Here is a 22,502-nt window from a genome sequence, read left to right on the forward strand (position 1 = left end):
TTGGGGAAACCACGCAGACGCATGGACTCGGCCGTCGCGAGGTTATCCCCGAGTGTGGTACACGAGCGTGGTACGCCGAGCGTGGTACGCCACGAGCGTGGTACACAAGTGTGGTACACGAGCGTGGTACGCCCCGAGCGTGGTACCTGAGCGTGGTACGCCCCGAGCTTGGTACGCCCCGAGCGTGTCCCCAGAATCAGGCTGGGACAAGCGGGCGCTGTGTAGCAGCGGAGGAGAAGACGGCTTGAACGCGAGGGTCAGGACCACTTCACTCTCAACAGTTTCTCCCACCGACAGTGCAGCGCAGCGCAACGTGGAACCACGCTCATTTATTTCTCGCTACTCAAACAGACGGGCTATGTACAGAATATACACAGTGGAGACGCCCATGTGCACCGTGTACATATACAGTCAATTACACCGCTCCCATCCACGCATCGCACGCGCGAGGAAGAAGTTAGCGGTGCCGCATCCCCGGGCCTCCTCGAGCGTGCGCGAGTCTCCTCCGTGCAATCGGCTTTCCTCCCACGTGTCGCCGCGCTCACGAGTGGAGGTGGTCAAACATCCCGACGCAGGACCGCAGCTCTTGGGAACTTTAAACAGGCAGCAGTGGTTGGTTCTGTGGCCGCCCCCCCCCCCTCGTCTGCGGTTTTACACGCGCGGCGAAGCAAATTCTACAGCAATCCGAAATGCGATTTACATGAATGACGCCATACAAAAATATTATAACAATTCAGCTCCTCACAAACTTCCCGCTAACGATTCCATGACTTTCCAGGATTTGATTCAACAATCGATTCTCTCTCGTTTTTACCGTCTCGTTTGTATTGTTTCTGGTATCTTTGTCCAATTTGTTTTGCACCCTATTGGCCTACATTTAATAGCGTGTCACCTACACGTGTGTCCGAGCACTATGATTGGCTAATCAGCGACGACGACTACCCCATCTCAGCCAATCACAACTATGCGGCTCCCCCTCCCCTTTCCTGTACTTAAACACAAATAAATAGCGGTCAAAGACACATTGGTGCGAGTCAGAACACACGCCCACACGCACTAACACACGCACTAACACACACGCCCACACGCACTAACACACCCACTAACACGCCCACACGCACTAACACGCCCACAAGCACCAACACACACGCCCACACGCACTAACACACGCCCGCACGCACGCCCACACACGCCCGCACGCACTAACACACACGCCCACACGCACTAACACACGCCCACACGCACTATCACACGCCCGCACGCACTAACACACACGCCCACATGCACTAACACACACCCACTAACACACCCACACGCACTAACACACACACTAACACACACATTTCAAAATAGAATTTATTTTAACTATAAAAAAATCACGTGTCTCTTGTGTGCTGTGTGTATGCCTGTGTCCGTGTATATCGGTGTGCCGACTGTTATGTGGTGTACTTTGTCCATGTGTGCATTCCTGTGTCTGTGCTTGTTCTGTCTGCCTGTGTCTGTTTGTTCTGTCTGCGTGTGTGTGTCTGTCTGTGTGTGTCTGTTTGTTCTGTCTGCATGTGTGTGTGTTTGTTCTGTCTGCATGTGTCTGTGTGTGTGTGTCTGTGTGTGTGTCTATGTGTGTGTGTGTCTGTATGTGTCTGTGTGTCTGTGAGTGTGTCTGTGTCTCTCTCTGTGTGTGTGTGTTTGTGTGTGTCTCTGTGTGAGTGTGTCTGTGAGTGTGTCTGTGTGAGTGTGTCTGTGTGAGTGTGTCTGTGAATGTGTGTCTGTGTGTGTGTCTGTGTTTGTTCTGTCTGCCTGTCTCTGTGTGTTTATCCGTGTCTATGGGAAGCGTGGGCAGAGTGGTTGGCGCTTTGCGCCATAAATCCAGCAACCAGAGTTCGATTCCTGCTCCCGACCGACAACGGTGCCGGGCACGGCGTGGGCCACCCAACACACCGCGCGCTGTGCCGTGCTGGCCGTCACAGGTGCCGCTCGCTAACAGCACTCGGTCCAAGTCTGCCGAAGGCTGTACAGATCTTTGTGCGCGTGCGGCGTGCGTGTGGTTGACATGCCGAGATGCTCGACGGCTCCAGGTTGCCGTTGCCGACGAGTCTCGCCGCACTCGCTCGGCCATTTCACGGACTCTCACCCTCCCATCACTGTGCACGTCTCCAACGGTCAGTCCGAGTCCGAGAGTACGATGATGTCTTGAGGAACGCACTGCGTTGACACGCTCACCTTCGCATGACACGCACAGGTGCACACGAGTCAAAGATCCCCCGTGCGGCCTTACAGCGTTGGGGCAAGTGTCATCAGCGAGGCCTACGATAGGCGATACGGCGCATTAGGTGGCGGTGTGGCCGACCGTGCGCGCGACGCAGGTCAGATCTGCATGTTGAACTTCTATCGCAGCGTACGTAGCCAACCGTGAGATGACGGAGGAGAGAGAGGCAGCCAACCGGCGCCCTTACCTTGTACGGTTTGCCGGCGGCAGACAAAAGCCTGGATGGCGATGCGGACCCCGATAGCGGGGGGCGGCCAGGGAGCTCCCTGAGATCCAGAAGAATTGGGTTGCTGAGCCGCTGTTGGTGGCTGGCCAGGGAAGGGGGGGGGGAGGTGGGGGGAGCCCGGCAGGGGCGGAAAGGGAGGTGGGGGGGAAGTTAAACGCGGGAGATGGAGTAGGCCTACTACTATTAATTTTATTTTACCTAGCAAGGCTCGCTGAGCCGTGTAACGCGTCGAAAGCTACGCAACACGCGGGACGCTGTGTAACACGCGGGACGCTGTGTAACACAAATGACACTGTGGTGGGTAGGGAATGAGTTAGACACCTGTTGGCAGCCGCCCGCTCCACCGCCACGTGCGCACACCGCACCACCCCGGCCTGCAGGAGCGACGGCGCGCTCTCCGACTGTGTGGGCACCGGCTTGGGCCTCTGCGGGCCGGGCAGCACCCGGATGGGCGCCACCTGCACCGCCTTGGCGGTTACCGCGCCCGCCGGCTTCATGGGCGACAACGCCAGCGCCATCTGCCAGTTGCGGGTGCCGGAACGCTGCAACTGGATGGGAGAGGAGCAGAGTGGCGCCGTTGCGGCGTGGGCCGACCGGCCCCCTGACACCGTCTGCGAGGAGCTGTACGAGTGCTCGTGCAGCGACGGGCGCAGTGGCACCAGCCGGTGCTGCGAGGGAAGAGGGCGGCGGCGGCGGCGGAGGAGGAGAGGAGGGGAGGACACAGAGCGGGTGCCACAGTGGCAAGATATTAACTCCCTCGCCGGGTCTATAGGAGGATGTGGGTTCGATCCCGACCCTGACGCCTGCTATATATTTGGATTTTGCGTGTCTCTCTCTCTCCCCGTGGTTGTGTGAATTTTTCTCTGGGTCCTTCGGGTATTCCCTCCACATTTAGAATCGACATCACGCGTTTAGAGTATTTGGCTGCTATAAAGATCCACATGATGATGATGATGATGATAAGCCACTTCTCGTTGCGCTATCAATTGTGGTAGCCAGGTCACTTCTAGAAAAAGAGCTACGTAGCTCTGTGGGCCTTCCCTGGTCAAATAACATATCAGTAAAGCCACGGAGATAGAAAAAATAACAACATTTTTCTATCTCCGTGGCTTTACCGAAAGACCCAAAGAATATGAATTCCAGCAGTCACGAAAGCTTTAGGTCAAGATTTAAAATAAAATTAGTTTACTTTAGTTTGCCGAGATGGCCAAATGTCGGATTCCTCCAGTTTAAAGAAAGATTCAAATTGGGCACTTGTCGGTGGCAGCGCCGGCGTTTGATCGCCACCCTCGAAGATCGCCTCAAGAAGGAGCCACACACGGTACGTTAAGATGTGTTCAAGCAAGGAACGGCGACCGGAGAAATTGCACGCTTTCGAGTGGGCAACACTCTGTCCCTGTACAGGTGAAGTAAGATTGGTTCACATTGCTGCTGGGTACGGCACCTCGACGCTCACGGGGAAGGCAGTTTGACAACAATTGTGTGATCCACAACCCTCGCTTCCACGGTATTGGATTACACTGTGTAACAAAAATTTTGTTTTGTTCCTAGGTAGGAAGTGTTATCTCCTAATTGCTTACGCCTCAAAACTACAGAAAATGGCGATTGTTATTCCCCACAAACTTTGCTTTTGTGACCAGGACAGTGATATTTTGAAATGTATCCATTTTCAATGAGAAAATGGGCAAATTTGTGTCTTTTCGTTCACATAAAGTCAGAAAAAAACAACATATGAATAAAAATGTACATGTATTTATCCTAAAGTAATACAGCACCACACCCGGCGGCCTTTTCTCTCCCGAGTGGCGATGTTTACACACCGCACCGGGTACTCATTTGAGGCAGTGTCGACCTAGGGGAGGCCCAGAACTGGTTCAGATTAACGTCACTGGTGTTGGTCGCGAGTGAGAATCGACCGCGGGTCGCCGGATTCGTAGCGCGGAGCGCTACCCGCTACGCCACACACAGCCACACACAAGCGCCCACATGCGTGCGTGTAATCATGTATTCTCTGGATTATTAAATACATTTCCCTCCTGTATTTTAAAGGCAAAAATTGGGGCTGCACCTCAATCACTTTCCGGAGCATGTTATAATACGTAGAACACCTTCTTGGTTCTTTCGGTAAAGTCACGTAGAAGGGAAATAAAAATAACTTTCTAAAAACATTAAAAAAAAAAATGTAATTTCCCTTCTACGTGACTTTACCGAAAGAACCAAGAAGATCAATCCCTGCAGTCACGAAAGCTTTAAATCGAAAAAATATTCAGAACACGGCCGTACAATTCGTAGGAGCGCGATGTAGCGTGTGCGCCATGAGCGCAAGAACTGATTTTAAATGGGCCAACAGGCGCGTCCGTTACCCGCCAAGCCTTCACCATCGGCTCACCGTCAAACATTTGTCTGGAATGCCATCCTCGCTGGAGATCTCCACGACGGAGACTTCCTCTGTGCTGGTGACCTCTTCCATGAGGGGGACCGCCTTAGATAAGGGGACCTCCTCCACGCTGGGGACCTCCTCCGCGCTGGGGACCTCCTCCGCGCTGGGGACCTCCTCCGCGCTGGGGACCTCCTCCGCGCTGGGGACCTCCTCCGCGCTGGGGACCTCCTCCGCGCTGGGGACCTCCGTGCTGGAGACCTCCGCACTGGGGACCTCCTCCACGCTGGGGACCTCCTCCATGCTGGGGACCTCCTCCGCGCTGGGGACCTCCTCCGCGCTGGGGACCTCCTTCGCGCTGGGGACCTCCTCCGCGCTGGGGACCTCCTCCGCGTCTGGGACCTCTGTCGTGCCGGGGACCTCCGTCGTGTCGGGGACCTCCATTGTGCTGGGGAACTCCTCCGCTCTGGGGACCTCTGAATTGGAGAGTTCCTGCATGCTGGGAACCCTCTCCACGGTGGGGATCTCTGTCCCGAAGACCTCCTCCAGCACTTCACTGCCACTCGGCGTGGCAGCGACGTCATTCTCAGCTGCCAGTCCTGACTTGGACGCCTACAAGACACCAAGAAAGCCTCACTAATCACCTTTTTATACTGGAACATCTTTACCACGATGCCGGTACTCTTCCACCGGCTATTTGCCGAGCCGAGCCGACACCGAGCCATGCCGAGCTGGCTTCGTAAGACATTGAATTACGGCTTGGGGGCCAAGCACGGCCAGGGACTGGGGCAGTGACGTCATCACACCAAAAGACCAATCAAATAGCGTCCAGCGGATCCTTGGGCGGTGAAAAGTGTGAGAGAGAGAGTGCGAGCGAGTGTTTGTCTGCGCGTGTGTATGTCTGTGTGCTTGTGTGTGGATGGGCGTGTGTTTGTTTGCATGTCCCCCTTGTGTGGAGGAGGCTCATAAAGGATGTGCGACTGGGCAGTCGGAGGACGTCGCCCTCCAACAACAACGGAGAGCCGAGGAGCGACGCTCACAACGAGGGAAGTGCCAGGGAGGATCACACGAAATGTTGGCACAGTGGGGGGGGGGGGCACTGCTGCTGCATCTGCCAGCAATCTCAGTCCGTCAACCCAGAGCACCTGGGTCTGTCCCGTGACCACCTGCTAGCTGAGAGCCTTCCACGCCTCACATGGTCCCAAAGTGCATCGAGCTCGGCACGACCGCTGCGGTGATGTCACCACCGCTTAGTGGCGAATGGTGGGCAGCGGTAGTGCACTTTGCTATTAATCCGGTGACTCCAGTTTGATTTCCGCTCACAAATAATAGCCCTGGCGAATATTTTAACCGGTCCTAAGCCTCTTCTAAGTTGACTCGGCCTTAAATGAGCACATGGTGCAGTGTGTAAACAACAGCACTCGTGAGACAAAGAAGGCTGAACATGGTGGTGGCCACCCCACCCCAATGAAATGCCATGCCGATCGCCATAGGTGCTCGCGAACAGCACTTGCCCCTAAAAACTGTTCACGGCTACACGGGGATCTTTGTTTTTTTGTATATGTGTACGTGTTAGGTGTGAATGTGTACGTGTGTACGTGTGAATGTGTACGTGTTATGTGTGAATGTGTACGTGTGTACGTGTGAATGTGTACGTGTGTACGTGTTACGTGTGAATGTGTACGTGTTATGTGTGAATGTGTACGTGTGTACGTGTGAATGTGTACGTGTGAACGTGTGTACGTGTGAATGTGTACGTGTGAATGTGTACGTGTTATGTGTTAATGTGTACGTGTCAATGTGTACGTGTTATGTGCGTGACACGTGTGCACGTGTTGTTCACGTGACGTCCACGTGGCAGGTGCATGCGCCTCACACCGTGGATAAGAGCCTCTCTGCTGAACAAGAAGATTCGTCCGCTTTTGGGTCTCCAGCCAGCTCCACCATGGGGCCTCCAGCCAGCTCCACCATGGGGCCTCCAGCCAGCTCCACCATGAGGCCTTCAGCCAATTCCACCTTGGGGCCTCCAGCCAGCTCCACCTTGGGGCTGTGAGCCAGCTCCACCATGAAGCCTTCAGCCAGCTCCACCATGAGGCCTTCAGCCAACTCCACCTTGGGGCCTCCAGCCAGCTCCACCTTGGGGCTGTCAGCCATCTCCACCTTGGGGCCTTCAACCAGCTCCACAATGGGGCCTCCAGTCAGCTCCACCTTGGGGCCTTCAGCCATCTCCACCTTGGGGCCTTCAACCAGCTCCACATTGGGGCCTCCATTGCCACAGCCCAACTCCGGAGCCACATTCTCCTGCCGCTCCACGGCCAGCCCCAGCTCTGCAGTGGGTTCCTCAAACTCCGCTGGGGGCTGGCTGTTCAGTTCCTTCAACTCCTCCACCTCACGAGTCTCGCTCTGCAGGAGCTCCGCCGTCGAGTCAATATCTGTGACCTCTGCCATAGGAACATCATCTGTGACATCTGTCACAGAATCAATGTCCATAAACTCTACCGAGGAGTCCGTGTCGTCTGTTATCTCCACCGTGGAGATGGCCTCTTTCACCTCCGCTGTAGAGACAGTATCTGGGACCTCCGTGCTGGGGTCAGAGTCTCTCACCTCTGCTCTGGAGACACAGTCTTTGACCTCCATCACAGAGATGCAGTCTTTCACTTCCCCCGAAGAGACAACCCTGGGAGCGGTGCTCGTGACCTCCGTGCCATCCGTCCGTGCAAACACCTCCACCGTGGGGTTCAGGAGCACCGCCACCTCCTCCGTGGAGACCCGCGTCAACACCACCACCGCCGCCACCCCCGTGGAATTTTGTGGCCCCACCTCCTCCGCTGCGGGGCTCAGCGGCACCGCCTCCTCTGCCGCGGAGCCTCCGTTGATCCTGGCGGAGCCATCTCGGTGCCTCCGCGAGGTGGCCTCCTTGCTGGAGACGGAGTCGTGGGGCGAGGTGGGTTCCTCGCTCTCGGATGGCTTCAGTTCCCCCTCTTCTTCTCCATCCTCTCCCTCCTTCTCCTCATCGTAGTTTTTGCCTGCAACCAAGTGCAAGCAACAAGATTGAAAAAAAAGTGAATACAAACCGGACTCAATCGGCTGCACACCAACCAGAACAACTAAAGCACATTCATAGGCGGCAGGGTGGTGGTCACGCTGCTTGTGCTCGTGTCTCCGGGCAAGAAGGGGATGGGTTCTACTCCAGGCTCGGGCGCTTTTCTGTATGGTGGCTGAATATTCTCCCCCTGTCCTGCATGGGCTTCCTCCGCGTTTCCTACTCCCATAGCGTATTGGCCAAAATAATATCAATGCTGAAAAACTACACTGCAAATTACTCAATCGGGATCATACACACACACACAAACACAGTAGCGACATCGCCCCCCTACTGCTAAAAAACTTGTTCAAGGCCCTCCTTCCGATATTAGGAAGACACTGGGAGCTATGCACTTTTAAATCATCATCTAGATCGAAAACTAAGTTATTTAGAACTCCTTGTTTTTATGGTTAGTTTACTCTCTTTACTCTTTGGTTCTTTCGGTTGTCCTTCCCCTGCAACTCCGATTAGCACGGTTGGCTACGTGCGGTGTGAAAGCATTAACATAAATACATTTACTGGGTGTCCGAGCATAATCAGAATTCATTAGAATATCTGAGCAACCAGATTGGACCAGGTACAAGCAACTAGTTTCAATTAAACATAAATGTAAGCAACCAGACGCAATCTACTCCAAGTCAGATTTTTACCAGATACACGAAATCAGATTAACCAGAAACAAATATCCAGATTTTACTAAAATTCAGATTAAAAACTGGGTTCAAGCAGGCAGATGAATGGATCTAGGTGTGACAAGTCAACCAGATAAAGCAACCAACAGGTTGCAACCAACTATTCATGTATGGATATACATTTGCCTAATACAAGAAACAGGGTGGATGCAAACAGACACAAGAGGATTCTACATAAATATAATCAGATGGAACTGGATTAGAGATGTCAAGCACACACACAAGCAACTGAATTAATCCAACCAGATCATTCAAAAGAACCACATCCAAGCAACAACTAATACATGACTTGCATCCATTCATCATCAATCTACTGCTGGATGAAAGCCTCTACAAGCCACATCTACAGTGGCTATAATAACCATCCCTCACAAATCTGTGATTAATCCACCTCTCGCACCTGCACATACGGCCGATTTCATCGCTGCATTTCCTCGGTGGACGTGCCATCAGGCTTGACGGTCCCTTACGCCTACCCCCCGCTGGCATCGTATTTGGTGAATTCAGGGCGGCAGGTGACCGAGGACAGTGCTTTGAAGCTGCGTTAAAGCTACGTGAGCATACTTTGCCAGGCCGGTCAGTGCGAGTTGATGAATATACTCACCTGGTGTGGGGAATGCACCACGCGCCACTTGGGGCATCCATCCATAATACATCCAAATACCAAGAGCGTCACGCCAGATACCAAACGTAAGCAACACGACGGATGAAACAATCATCCGCACGCAAAATTCAACAAAATGACCCCGGGGCCGGCCCAGAAAATGCTGGCGGGACTATGTCGCTCAGCTGGGGTGGGAAGGCCCGGGGATTCCCCAGGAAGAGCTGGAATCTGTCGCCAGGGAGGTCTGAACCGCCCGACTCAACGTGCTGCCACCGCGACCCTCACCTGGACAAATGGACTGAGAAACAAACTAACACTTTGCTTATCGGTTAGGCCACTCCATGTAACGATTCCTCCAGGAAAATAACATATATAATTACACATCCCATCAGCCACATGGGCTTCTGGGAGTGCTGGATTGGTTTCGACATTAAGTGTCTCGTCAGCAGTTCGGCTTGCTTGAACCAATACCGGTGAACTGCCAGATGTTTATTGGCAAAGACCCTTCTTCATGTATGAAGATATGGGTCCCAGTTTGATGCAAAACTATATAATGCATAACATTAATGGTTAACGTTTAATTGGAGTAACTGAGCGGCTCACGCCTGACCTGAGCCGCGTCATAGGCCAGAAGCTGGGCGGTGATAGGGGCTACGCCGCCGCACGCGGCTGCCTGTAACCCAGCGCCGTGGAGGCATCGGCAAGGGTTGGGGGATCACCGCACAAATCTTGCTGAACTCCCTTCCCATGGGAAGTATCGAGTTTCCACATCCCTGGGTCGCCAGGAGAGGGCGGTACAGCAAGTGGACTAATAGCCATCCCTTTCCATCTGTATGGAGGATAAAGCATTGCCCCCTCGCACAAGGCGTCGGGGGGTTTTCTCCGGGAGCTCCGCTTTCCTCCCCCCTTCCCACTTGTACAATGGGCACTCAGTAATTGGCTCAAAACATCTTGAAATAAAAACCCAAAGCAGGACCATCCTGAAAAAGAGTCCTACGACTGAGTGTGGCTCTACTGGGTAAGTGATTTGTTAAGTATTATGAATAAATAAACCAAGCTGCAAATAAGAACACAAGCCCCCAAGAGCCCACACACGCGAGATGTGGCAGGACAGCTACCAGTCAAACATCATCCCTGGATTAAACGGTGCATCATCACACATTTCACTAAAAACAATAATTTAGTACACATGGTAATCACTCAAATCTAATAAGTGCAGGGACAGTGATTGGAGTTTTATTTTTACGTACAGCGCTTTGGAGATATTTCAACATGAAAGGCGCTTTATAAAATAAAGGTTATTATTGTAATCACAAAGAAAGGCTCTGCTGTGTTTCACAGACTCAGACTCCACGAGTTTCAAGGTGGGGGGGGGGGGACTTTGCTGCACGTGTATGAATTGCGAACAATGCATTCTCAATGAGCGTCGAGGCGACTCAGCGGCAGAGAGAGCGGCACGCAATTGAAAGGTTGAGAGTTCAAATCCTGATTCGGTGGTGGAGGGGGGGGGGGGTGATTCGCCATCTCGGCAGGAGTCAAAGAAAAGGGCACAAGTTTGTGGGAAAGTCAAAAACGCTTGTCCTACGGATTGCCTCATCTCTGCCATACGAGCGTGGCATTGACACCGCTGGCTCGGCACTGTAAAGCGGGAGATGCACACCGATGTCTCAACGCTCACTTGAACAGGAAAGCAACTCTGTGTTGGGGCAATGCGCCCTCACCTCCGTTCATTTCCATCCCCTCCAGCTCCATGTCCACATCTGGCTCGGAGCTCTCGTCCTCCTCGTCCTCCTCGTCCTCCTCCTCATCGTCGTCATCGTCGTCGTCCTCGTCGTCCTCATCGTCCTCATCTTCCTCGTCCTCATCCTCTTCGTCATCGTCATGGTCATCCGCCTCATCGCACTGCTTCCCCTCCTCCTGCCGCTGCTGCTGCTGCTCCTCCTGCCCCTTGAGCTCGCGTGGGCGAGAGGACAGCGGCGCGACGGTCACCGTCTCCTCGTCCGGATCCGGGTTGAGGTGGCCGTCGCTCGTGAGCGCCGACGCCAAGGTGAACGCCGAGGTGGACGCCGAGGTGGACGCCGCCGAGGTGGACGGAAGCAACTTCAAGCGGCGAGGCTGTTTGTCCTTGCTGCCCCGACTATCCCGGCCGTCTCGCCTGTCCGGCTCCTGCTTGTCCGGCTCGCTAGTTGGAATCTCCTGCGGACCGGGACACCGACAGACACGGAGAACGGATCGGGAAATAACAATCACGATTATTTTTATTGTTACTCACGATCAACTATTTGTATTTTAAAGGTAAGGCCCACCGAGCTATGTAGCTTCTTTTCAGAAGTGACCTGACCACAAATGATAGCGGTGTGTAGTAAACATCAGCACTGGGGAGACAGAATCATCATCGGAATATTCATTTATACTCGAGGATTCCGATGCCCAGTAGGGGGCGGGTCAGAAAGCTACAACAACAAACAAAACAAAAACACAATAGGAGTGCAAAGTATAGGAAAGATAAGCAATTACTTTTAAAAATAAACTCGTTATTTTATCAGGTGAAGCCCACTGAGCTATTAGCTTCTTTTTCAGAAGTGACCTGGCCACAAAATGACAGCTCAACGAAGTGTCTTATCACGTTGCAATGTATAGCAGCCAAATAATCTAACCGCATGGCGATTCAAAATCTGGAGGGAAAAACTAGAGAATCCGGAGAACAATCCACGCGACCACGGGGAGAACATGCAAACTCCAAATATGCAGCAGGCATCAGGGTCAAGATCGAACCCACAAACTCCTGTATAGCAGGCGTAGTGGTGAAAATCTCGCAACCGCGGAACCTCCATTGTCATTATTAATAATAACAGCGCAGTTGGCTACGTACGGTGCGAAAGAAGTTCAACATACATGACGACAACGTTTACCGCGTCGTCACACGGCAAGCCACTGCAAGGTCGCCGACCAAATAGCCGAAATGTTCCGACGGTACTCGTGGGCAGACGTAGCGGCGAGAGCAAGAGACGGAGCCGACGTCTCGGCGAGGCGAGCGGGTTCTGAGCGCCCGCGGCAAGGCCACTAGGCGGCACGGGCGCACACCGGCGACGGGAGGTGGAGCGACCGCCGCCAACGAGCACAGCAGATGGCACCAATCCCGCAAGAAGGCTGGGGAGACTAATCCCAGAACTCACAACGGATGTCGTAACGGACCGTCCCCGCAACGAGTGGTTCACATGGCCGGCAGAACGCCATGCGCACACGTTTGGCAAATTCGGTTCATCAGAATCCGAATAATTCTTTTATCCTGGAGAAATACAATGAGCTATGAAGCTCTTTTTCACCGATGCTCAGTCGGGGCGGGTGAGAAAGTTAGAAAAAGAAAAAATATATTTTTTTTAAAATACGAGTACAAAGTACAGGAAATGTAAGATAATCACTCTATTAAAAAATATACATTAACATTTTATATATCAGAAAGAATGCAATTTGGCCACAGCGATCAAAGAAAATAATTCATGAATTGTCTACGGAGCAGCACGGTATGGCTAGAAAAGGATTTCAAAATCGGTAGTTTACCGATTCAATCGGCAGGAACGGCTAGTTGAGTAAATCTTACCACAAGACCCGGCACCACCACCACCACACACATTCGCAGCGGCTGCTGGCTAGCCATCGAACAAAGACGGTCACAGCATCACGTGCTTTCAGGTGCGCTTCTGCGGCCGTCTGGACCACTCTTCCTTCCAATATGAGGAAGCAACCGGCAGCTATGCACTTTTAAGTCGTCATCATCTAGCTTGACAACCTCACTTATTGAGAACTGCTTTTTGTGTTTAGTTTGTTGTCCTTTCCACTGCACTTCCACTTAGCAGTTGGCTACGTACGGTGCGAAATAAGTTCAACATACTTGCATACACACAAATCCCCCCGTTTAACGCGTGTTCACACTACACGTGGTGTGGGGGTGGGGGTGTGTGTGGGGGGGGGAGCTCACCAGCTCTGCGTACTTGTTCACCACGTCCTCGAGGTGCTGCAGGGCCACGACGCGGTTGCGCCGCAGCTTGGCCTCCAGCTCGCCGTCGTAGCGGGCCGGGTCGCACGAGGGTTTGAAGTCCTCCGTTAGGTGGCAGCCGAAGTTGTACACCAGATCCAGGTGCCGTCGCTCCTGCAGCTTGGTGCATGCCTCGCTGCGTATGCGGTCAAGGCAAAGAAAGAAATCCCCCGTGTGGCCTTCAATAGGCAAGCGCTGTTAGCGAGCAGCAACCTATCATGGCCGGCACACGGGTCACGATAAGGTGGGGTCGCCAACACAATGCCTCCCTCGGGGAGGAGGCCCCAGGACCTTGTCAGAAAATTGTCACTGGTGGTGGCTATGAGCCGGATTTATGGTGCAGTGCACGAACCTGCTGTACCCCGCTACAGCATACATGCAGACTGCTCCCAGACACCCATATAAACACAAAGACGCCCATATAAACACAAAGACGCCCTATCGTCTTTACCAGAGTGTCGGAGCAAGTGCCGTGAGAGAACTTAACAACAAGGGGACGGGAAGTTGATGGCTCGGGTGAACGAATGGCTCCGGCAGTCGCGCGGTCGCTGCAGAGGCTTGCGAGTAGAATCTGGCAATCCGCCCTGGTTAATACTGCGTTGCGCGTCAACCATGAAATACGCACGCACACGCCGTCTGCTTCATCGTGGACGCTAAAGAACCCTCTGGTCGTCATTAGAAACGGGTGAGCCAACGTCGCGGTCCACATATTGCCAAAGTCGCACCGCAAATTCATTACGCAATGGGGATTACACAAAGAGCAATCGTCGCTCCCCCCTGAATTCACTCTTTCTTATAACATAACGGCCTTCGCGATAGCCGCACACCCCAAGGGTGGCGCGAACACCGGGGGTGTTCATTAGCATCGTTAATTGTCGTGGAGCAGCGAATTGTGGTGGGGGGGGGGGGCGGGGGATTCTCACCGGAAGGCGTCAAGGGAGACGTTGTGGACCTCGCGGGGAGACAGGCCGAGGTTGTAGCGCTGGTTGGTTGCACGCACCACTCCCTTCACGTCCTGCAGGCCACCAAAAAGATCAAGATGTACCGTATGTAGATTGAACTTCTTTCGCACGGTACGTGGCCAACCACGCTAATCAATCCCCCGTGTAGCCTTTAACAGACCGTCGGGGAAAGTGCCGTTAGCAAGCACCGATGATTGGAGGAGGCAGAGCGCCGGGCGGATAAAATGCAGCAAGCTGGCAAAGTATCGGGCACAGTGCCTCTGCTGGTGATCTCAGTTCGTTAACCCATGCCACCACCTGAGTGTCCCGTGACCTGCCAGCAGCAGCGAGTCTCAAAGTGAGAAGGCCTAACACAAGTACCATGGTGACATCACCACCACTTAGTGGCGAAAGGCAGATAAATTATGAACTAAACTATTTTAATTTTACAAGGTAAAGCCCACTCAGCTATTAGTTATTTTATCAGTTGCGACCTGACCACAAATGAAAGCTCAATGAAGCGGCTTATCACGTGGAAATGTATAGCAGCCAAATAATCTAAATGCTTGTTCATTCTAAATGTGGAAGTAAAATACAGGGGAAACGGAGAAAAATCTACACGACCACGGGGAGAGAGACACGCAAACTCTAATATATATGTACGTACCCCATAGCAATATACAGCAGGCGTCAGGGTTCGGATCAAACCCACGATCTCCCGCACACCAGACGGGGGAGATAACATCTCGCCACCGCGGCTGTTGACGTTGTCGTTTGTCGTTGCGGTGTGTGAACGTGAACGCGCGAGCGCGGGCAACGGCACCTGCAGGTCGGGGAAGAAGCCCGGCTTGTTGATGAGCCGCTCCACGTGGCGGTTGACCTCAGGGTGGCGCGTGCACTTGATGAAGAGCCTCTGCTCGATGACCCGCCCCGTCATGTTGGTGCAGCCCTTAAGCTCGCACAGCCGCGAAAAGATGCTCATGATCTTGCGCTTCAGCTGGTGCTCCTGCACGTAGGACGAGTCATCGCGGCCCAGCTCGTCCAGATCCAGCTCTCGCTCCTGCACGCACACACACGCGCAAAGACAAAGGCCCCCCGTGTAGCCTCTAACAGACTGTTGAGGCAAGTGCTTTCAGCACACACAAACACTCATCTCCCCTTTGTCGCCTCTCACAGACTGTTGGAGCCACCACTGTTAGCACATACACACAGATCCCCTGGGTAGCCTTAACAGACTCTTGGTTTACGAATTCGCGTGAACACAACTGACAAATTATGGACAATTTTCGATTAACGAAATCGAATTTCCGCGCGAACGAAATTTCTCTACGGCACGCGCCACAAGATTATCAAACAAGAAGCCACCCAGGAGGCTGCATCATCCATCCGCGACAGCGTTACGGTGTCCCGGCAGCGACAGCAATAACGCCGCCACCTTGCCAGGGATTCCAACATGCAGCAGATCCTTTGGAGAGTTTCCCGAAAAGTGTTTAAATTAATTAATTATTAACCAATCGTTTTAATATTCATGTTCTTTCTTATTATTGTATTGTGAAAAATTATGGAGGTATATTGTATTTTTAGGTTAGGAGTACAGTTGGAATGACTGTCTGAAATGGATTCCTTATATTTTTGTATTTAATTAATGGAAAATTGGTCCCGATTTAGAACGTTTCGTTTTAAGTGCGTTTTTTTTTCGTAAATCGAGGGATAGCTGTGCCATCTCCTCTCCCCACCCATTCACTCGAGGGATTGCCATCTGTACTGCCAAAGATAACCTGCCGAGCCACCTACCCCCCCTCCCCAACCCTGTGGTGAACCGCACCTGGAGTCGCTGAATCTCGCGGTTGTAGAGACGCAGCAGGTCCTCCAGCCTCTCAATCTGACGCCGAGAAGCACGCGGTTTAGCCCCATCCGCCGTGCCAGCCTTGGCATCATCTTTACCACCGCCACCACCACCACCGCTGGCACCGGCACCGCCGCCGCCATCATCACCACCGCCGCCGCTGCCACCGTTGCTGTGCGCCGCGTCGTTCACCCGGGGCCTCTTCACCGCCGGTTCGGACGAGTCGACCCCGCCACCACCGCCGCTCCGCGCCAGCGCCTCGCCGCCACCGCCGCTCTGCGCCGGCGCCTCGCCGCCACCGCCGCTCTGCGCCGGCGCCTCACCGCCACCGCCACTCTGCGCCGGCGCCTCACCGCCACCTCCGCTCTGCGCCGGCGCCTCGCCGCCACTTGCCGACGACGCATCCTCTGTGCCAAGACGGTGGAGGGAGGGGAGGTGGAACGAGGGCTCGGGTTGGCGAGGGCTCAGGGTCCGTTTGTTCGCGACAATTCGTCTAAGGGCAAGCGACATTTGCAGCTGCCCCGATGTGTATTTCCCGGTAGCGCTGCGTGTTGTTTGGAATGACGACCAACGTTTCGCTCCACTTGCTTATTCAGGAACAGAACTAAAAAACTTGTGTTCGACGGCAGTTGAGTAATATTACCGGGGAGAACTGCTTAGTTCAGTTCCTGGACAAGCTCCCAGCAGGTGGAGCGAAATGTCGGACGTGCCGAACAACACGTCGTGGCAGTACAACCAGAAAACACAGAAGGCACAACCGCAGATTCTCACGCTGGCTGGCAAAACCAACAACAACAATAATAGTTGCAGTACAAAATGTAATTTGATGGATGTAATCATGCAGTCATTGGCGACCGGGTTGCGAATAGGGACTCTCTACGCTTGACGAGAGCCCGGTTTAAATCACAGGCGGTCGGCACCCAGATTCCAACCCAGGATTGTCAGCGGTGCTGGTTCAAGCTCAACATTGAGACACTCCGTACATCTCATCGGGGGGGTTGGGGGGGGGTTCAAGCTGCTATTACACATCTCTCCCCCACCCATCCACCGGAACGCTGTAACCCTCCCGGAAATCCTGTGAATCGAGGAAAATGGTCGCCTTCCCATTCATCAGTAACCTCAATCACGTCCCTCGTCATCGCTTACAGTCACGTGAGCCTTTTCGACCCGTGCGCTTAACCTTGAACAATGCAAATTCAACCTCGATGGAGCCTGAAGAGCCGAACAAATAGAGTTCAAAACAACTCGCAAGCAACCTGTGAAAGACCAAAAGCAGATTCCTGGGTTTGATCTTCCACGATTGCTCATGGAGCACCCTAAATCGCATCCACTGCACAAACCATGGCAGATGCGGATACCTGTAGTCATCTCGAACAAAACGTACAACATGTAACGATGCAATGCCCAATCCACAAATACGAAGGAGACACCACAGCGATACATTCCGCTTCTCCTGACGCGGTTATCTGGCTTGACCACCTGAATGTGAAATTGTAGTTGTTGCCGTGCATCTGCGGTGGCTAGATGTTAACTCCCTCTCCTGGTATATTGGGGGTCGTGGGTTCAATCCCCCTCCTGACGCCTGTATATTTAGAATTTGCATGTTTAAAAGTATTTGGCTGCCATACATTTTCACATTATGATAAGCCACTTCGTTGAGCTATTATTTGTGATAGCCAGGTTGCTTTTTAAAACAGCTATATGGCTCAGTGGGCCTTAGCAGCTAAAATAAATAGTTTAGCTTTAAAGTTACATTAGTCACACGAATGAAGAAGGAGAAGAAGCCGCAGCTCCCGCCCGCCCCTCGCCTGCCCGCCACTCACCGCGAGGACGCTTGCGCTGAGCGTTGGCCTTGAGCACCGCCACCACCTCGTTGATGTAAACGTACGTGCGCGACGGCTTCTCCGAGATCTTGCGCACGTAGCGGCGCAGCACGGCACGCAACTCCGCCGACTCCTTGAATGCGGCAGTGGTGTTGGCGTACTTCGCCCTGAGGAAGCTCAGCACCTCGGGGTGCTTGTGGGCGACGCGTGCGCACACCTCCAGGAACTGTGCCCACGAACAAGAAACAAAGATGGAGATTCACCCACCGTGTGCGTGTCGTTACGGGTACTGCAGGGTCCGACCACGTCTGTCCGGTGCTCGCCGAGCTGCCTTGCCTTCCGGTTGCCGAACGAATGCGTTGGAAGGTCGCACTCATTGCACAGAGGACTTTCCACAAATTAACCACAACACCTTGCCAATCTCGTCAAGCAGCGTAAACCATGACGCAAACTCCTCGCAGCAGCAGCGGCTTATGGCTAGCCATCGAACAAAGACAGTCACCACATCGCACGCGTTCAGATGCACTTCCGCGGATGCTTCGAACGCTCTTCCTTCCGATATTAGGAAGCCATTGGAGCTGTGCACTTTTAAATCATATAGATTGACGAACTAATTTCTTTAGAAATGCTTTTTAATTTGTTATCCTTCCCCCGCACCTCCGATTAGCATGGTTGACTACGTACGGTGCGAAAGAAGTTCAACATAAATAAATACATATGTGTAGAATTCATATTGAGAATCTGTATTTATCCTCGAGGAATCCAATGAGCTATGAGGCAATTTTTTCACAGATGTCCAGTAGGGCCGGGTCAGCAAGTGACAGACTTCACAGACTGTGTGTGCAAGCACTGTTAGCGAGCACCTATGAAGGCTGGCACGGCAAACAACGGGGTAGGTGGGTGGCCAGCACCACGCCGGCACAGCTCCCGGTGTTTATATTACATAGATTATTTGGCTGCTATAAATTTCCACGTGATAAGCCACTTCGTTGAGCTATCATTTTGTGGCCAGGTCACTTCTGAAAATGAAGCTAATAGCTCAGTGGGCTTTACCTGATAAAGAGTTAATGTTTTAATTGATTTGCTTACCTTTCCTATACTTTGCACTCCTCTTATGTTTTTGTATTGTTTGTTGCTGGAGCTTTTTGACCCGCCCCCTACTGGGCATCTGTGAAAAAGAGCTTTATAGCCCGTCGGATTCCTCTCGAATAAACAAATATTCCGATTATGATTTTGTCTCCCCAGTTCTGATGTTTACTACACACCACTCCAGGCTCTGATTTTAAGGCCTCGAAATAGACAATGACCATTACCATTCATCAAAATGTCAAGATACAATTACGGATTTAGTCTTGCTGAACTACGTCACTCCATGTCGACCAGCCCCCCTCATTAATAGTCATGAACAGGTTATGTCCTCCACATGGACCCGCCCCTAATTAATAATCATAAGCGGGTGACGTCCGTTCGCATGGAGAACCCCCCTCATAAATAATTGAGCAGGTGACGTCCTCCAAATGGACACCCCCCACCATTAATAACAATTTGCGGGTGACGTCACTCCACATGGGGGGGCGAGGCGCCTCCTCCCCCCTCCTCAGCGTCAACTTACAAGCCTCACTACAAAGGCAGAACCCTCACGTCACGCGATCTCCGTAGCGCTGTTGAGACATAGAAGTAAAAAGGACGTCATGATGAACGAGGGATTATAACCTTTAAATGAAATAGGTCTGTGTCACCGCGGCGTTTAAAATTGCACACGATTGGATGCAATGAATATCACGTCGCGGTCTGCTTTTCACTTGCAAGTTTCAGATGTATTGTAATACACCCGTCCTTGGACGGGCAAAAGGCTAGTTATATAAATACGTGTCATCAATGTGGATCGTCTTAAACCGGAGTCCGCCTGTATTCTGTTCTTGCAAATGGCAAAATGTTCAAGAGGTTGAATGCAATCGTCGAGGGCTGCAAGCCACGCAAGAAGGCGTAAGGAGAGAGAGTTCATATCGTTTTTCTATTTGGTACATAGTTTGGGTTGTATGGCTGGTCGCATTGCTATGGCTGCTTATCTAATGTTACATTTATTAAGGAGATGTATGTATCGGCCTGTTAATGTTTTGATGCAGATGATGTTCCCACCGAGGTGGACCTTAAGGGAAATGTCAAAGAGCCAGGGAGTGCGATGTTTGGGTCTCGAACGAGGCGTTTTTATCCTGGACGTCCGCTTGTTCCACCGTGTTCGCCATTGTTCGTAGATTTGTCTCCAGGTCCTCAGATTTTTCCCTCCACATTTAGAATCATGCGTTTACAGTATTTGGCTGCTATAAATTTCAAGGTAGGGATATGCCACTTCATTGAGATATAATTTGTAATAGCCAGAGCCAATAGCTCATTGGGCCTTACATGGTAAAATAAAAAGTTAGTCATCGAGTTGTCTTTCTCTCAGGCTCATACGAGCGTGTGGTTGGCACCAACACCCTCCTCTTAACAAGCCCCTGTCAGTCCTGGGAATCCATTCCTATTCACTCATTACCGTACTACATTTGTAACGTGCACCAATTTAACTTACCAAGGACAATTCAGAGTTGCTGGAGAGTAAATTAAAGAGAATGAAACTTCAGAAACCGATGACTTAACTAGCAGTGATCATGGCGACGATGTTTTGACTGTGGGAAGTGGCGTGAAATAGCATTCGCTAAATAAAAAAATAAATGGCAACGAATACAAAAAGGCGATAACGTGAGACGAGTTGACACTACAGTAGTGTGGACCCCCCCCAGCAGCCCCTCCCCTCCTATGGCACTACACTAGTAAGAACTCTTGGAGAATAATAGCGACGATTATCAGAAGGTCTCGTGTGATGGGGTAGAGTGTGGTTAAAGCCTAGCGATCCCAAGACGCCTGGCCAACTTGGAGTAGCCAAATAACCCCTCCGAAAGGGGCTCCCTTGGAGATCCCTCGAGTGGAGGAGGAGGCCCTCTTACCACTAGCAGTGGGAGTCACGTCAAGGCTGTTGACGTTGACAATGCGGCCAAGTTCAGGAGGTGGTCCGATATCTCTAGAGCAGAGCTCTTCACTAATTGCCGGGGGGGGGGGGCACACCATTTAAAACTATTGGATTTGACAGCAGGAAGATGATGATGATGATGGGGTGTATTGTCGGGGCCCGCACGTAGGGGCCGCCAGTGAAGAACGACCGAGCTAGAGGCCTTTGTGGTTCCACCTCATCATCATCACCACCACCAACCATCAGTCAATGCCATCATGTCACCATCAAAGACAAAGATCCGCCGTAGTCTTAGCAGCATGTTGGGGCAACACCTTTGAAGGCTGAAACGGTACACCAGAAGATGAGGGGGGCAAGCACCACGCCCGGCCGCCTTTGTCTCCCCAGTGACGATTCTTTTACACACCGCATCAGGTACTCATTAAAGGCTGAGTCGACCTAGGGGAGGCCCAGGACCGGTTGAGATAATCGTCACTGGCGGTGTTGGCCGTGAGCGGGAAACGACCTCGGAGCTCACCGCTCGACTCCCCTCCCCACATCACCACCACCATCAGAGTCTTCAGAAGCCGATTACTCTGGGCTCGTCGCGGTTGGCTACGTACGGTGTAAAAGAAGTTCGACATTCAGCAGCAGATGCATCGTCATGTCAGACAAGTGCCAAGCAGTCAAAGCCCTCACGACCGTCATCGTCACAAGTGCAAAACAAGTCCAAGAAAGTGTCAAAATCCTCGCTGATCGCCACCACCACCACCTCTGTAATGATAACGACCAAGATCATGAAGATGATGGCCAAAATCATCATGATTAGAACCTTCTCGTGGGATCTGCCTCCACCGGCCCTCAGCCACAGCGGCGGTGTCCGACCTACCGAGACCCCCCCCTCCCCCAGCAAGACGAGGGGGAGGCTGAGGAGATTCCCAGGAGAACCCCGTGAGGTGGAAACCTTCACCAAGTCGCCTCCACCATCCATCCTCACCTCAGCGAATAGTCTCTGACCAGCGGTCGTCTTCATTTCTTCTTTCACGGCCACCGCTGTTGAATCCACCACGGCCGCCACCGCCGTCGTTACCGCCGCTGCTGCTGTTGTTGTAACCACAGCCGCTGCCTTCTTAGCCACGGGAGGCTCTTCGTCAGAGGATATGTCGATGACGATCACGCGCGAGCAGCCCGCTCCTCGACTGCCATTGTTGCTCCTCGCGCTGGCGGCCATTGCTGCCACTGCGCGGCTCCGGAGTTCCCGCTTCAGGCCCTCCGAGCTGACTGGGCCGCCTCGACCTCGATTGGTTCGCGCCGCTCCCCCCCCCTCGCTTGAGCGCGAGATGGATTCGTCCGCTGAGGCGCTCGCCCCGCCCCCCTTCTCATTGCGTAACGAGGCGATTGGCGGTCGCCGCCGGTGGCTCGCGGAGTGGGTCAAACCAACTGCGCGTCATGCTGAGGGGGAGGGAGGGAGGTCTGTGAGAAGTGGGAGGTGTAAATGTGTGGTGACGCTCATTATTGGCACGCTTGTTTGACAACGCAAGCTGTTATTTTTTTATTTATTACATTTATTATCAGACAATTATCTCCTTACAATATCTGTCCGCATAAAAAAGTCCAATT

The 22,502-nt window shown here is 52.7% G+C and overlaps 1 protein-coding gene across 1 annotated transcript; it reads right to left on the reverse strand.

Moving 5' to 3' along the window:
- Positions 1 to 314: 314 nt before the first annotated feature.
- On the reverse strand, positions 315 to 22,187 carry LOC144738977 (uncharacterized). The gene is made up of 12 exons (XM_078621971.1): positions 21,880 to 22,187; positions 17,897 to 18,122; positions 16,053 to 16,480; positions 15,051 to 15,287; positions 14,210 to 14,301; positions 13,230 to 13,422; positions 10,972 to 11,446; positions 6,748 to 7,895; positions 4,882 to 5,481; positions 2,814 to 3,160; positions 2,454 to 2,574; positions 315 to 2,220 (listed from the first exon to the last, which is right to left on the reverse strand). Exons 1-12 carry the CDS (start codon positions 22,111 to 22,113, stop codon positions 2,161 to 2,163), a joined length of 4,161 nt encoding a protein of 1,386 aa, XP_078478097.1. The 5' UTR covers positions 22,114 to 22,187; the 3' UTR covers positions 315 to 2,160.
- Positions 22,188 to 22,502: the final 315 nt, after the last annotated feature.

Source organism: Lampetra planeri, unplaced genomic scaffold (assembly GCF_965212315.1).
Source record: "Lampetra planeri unplaced genomic scaffold, kcLamPlan1.2.h2 scaffold_125, whole genome shotgun sequence".
NCBI classification, from domain to species: domain Eukaryota; kingdom Metazoa; phylum Chordata; class Hyperoartia; order Petromyzontiformes; family Petromyzontidae; genus Lampetra; species Lampetra planeri.

Coding starts and splice junctions, on each gene's coding strand:
- LOC144738977 (XM_078621971.1), bottom strand. CDS start 22,113: ATGGCCGCCAGCGCGAGGAGCAACAATGGCAGTCGAGGAGCGGGCTGC. Junction 16,481..17,896: donor TCAGCGCAAGCGTCCTCGCG/GTGAGTGGCGGG, acceptor GTCTTGGCACAG/AGGATGCGTCGTCGGCAAGT. Junction 3,161..4,881: donor TTCCAGACAAATGTTTGACG/GTGAGCCGATGG, acceptor CTTCCCTCGCAG/CACCGGCTGGTGCCACTGCG.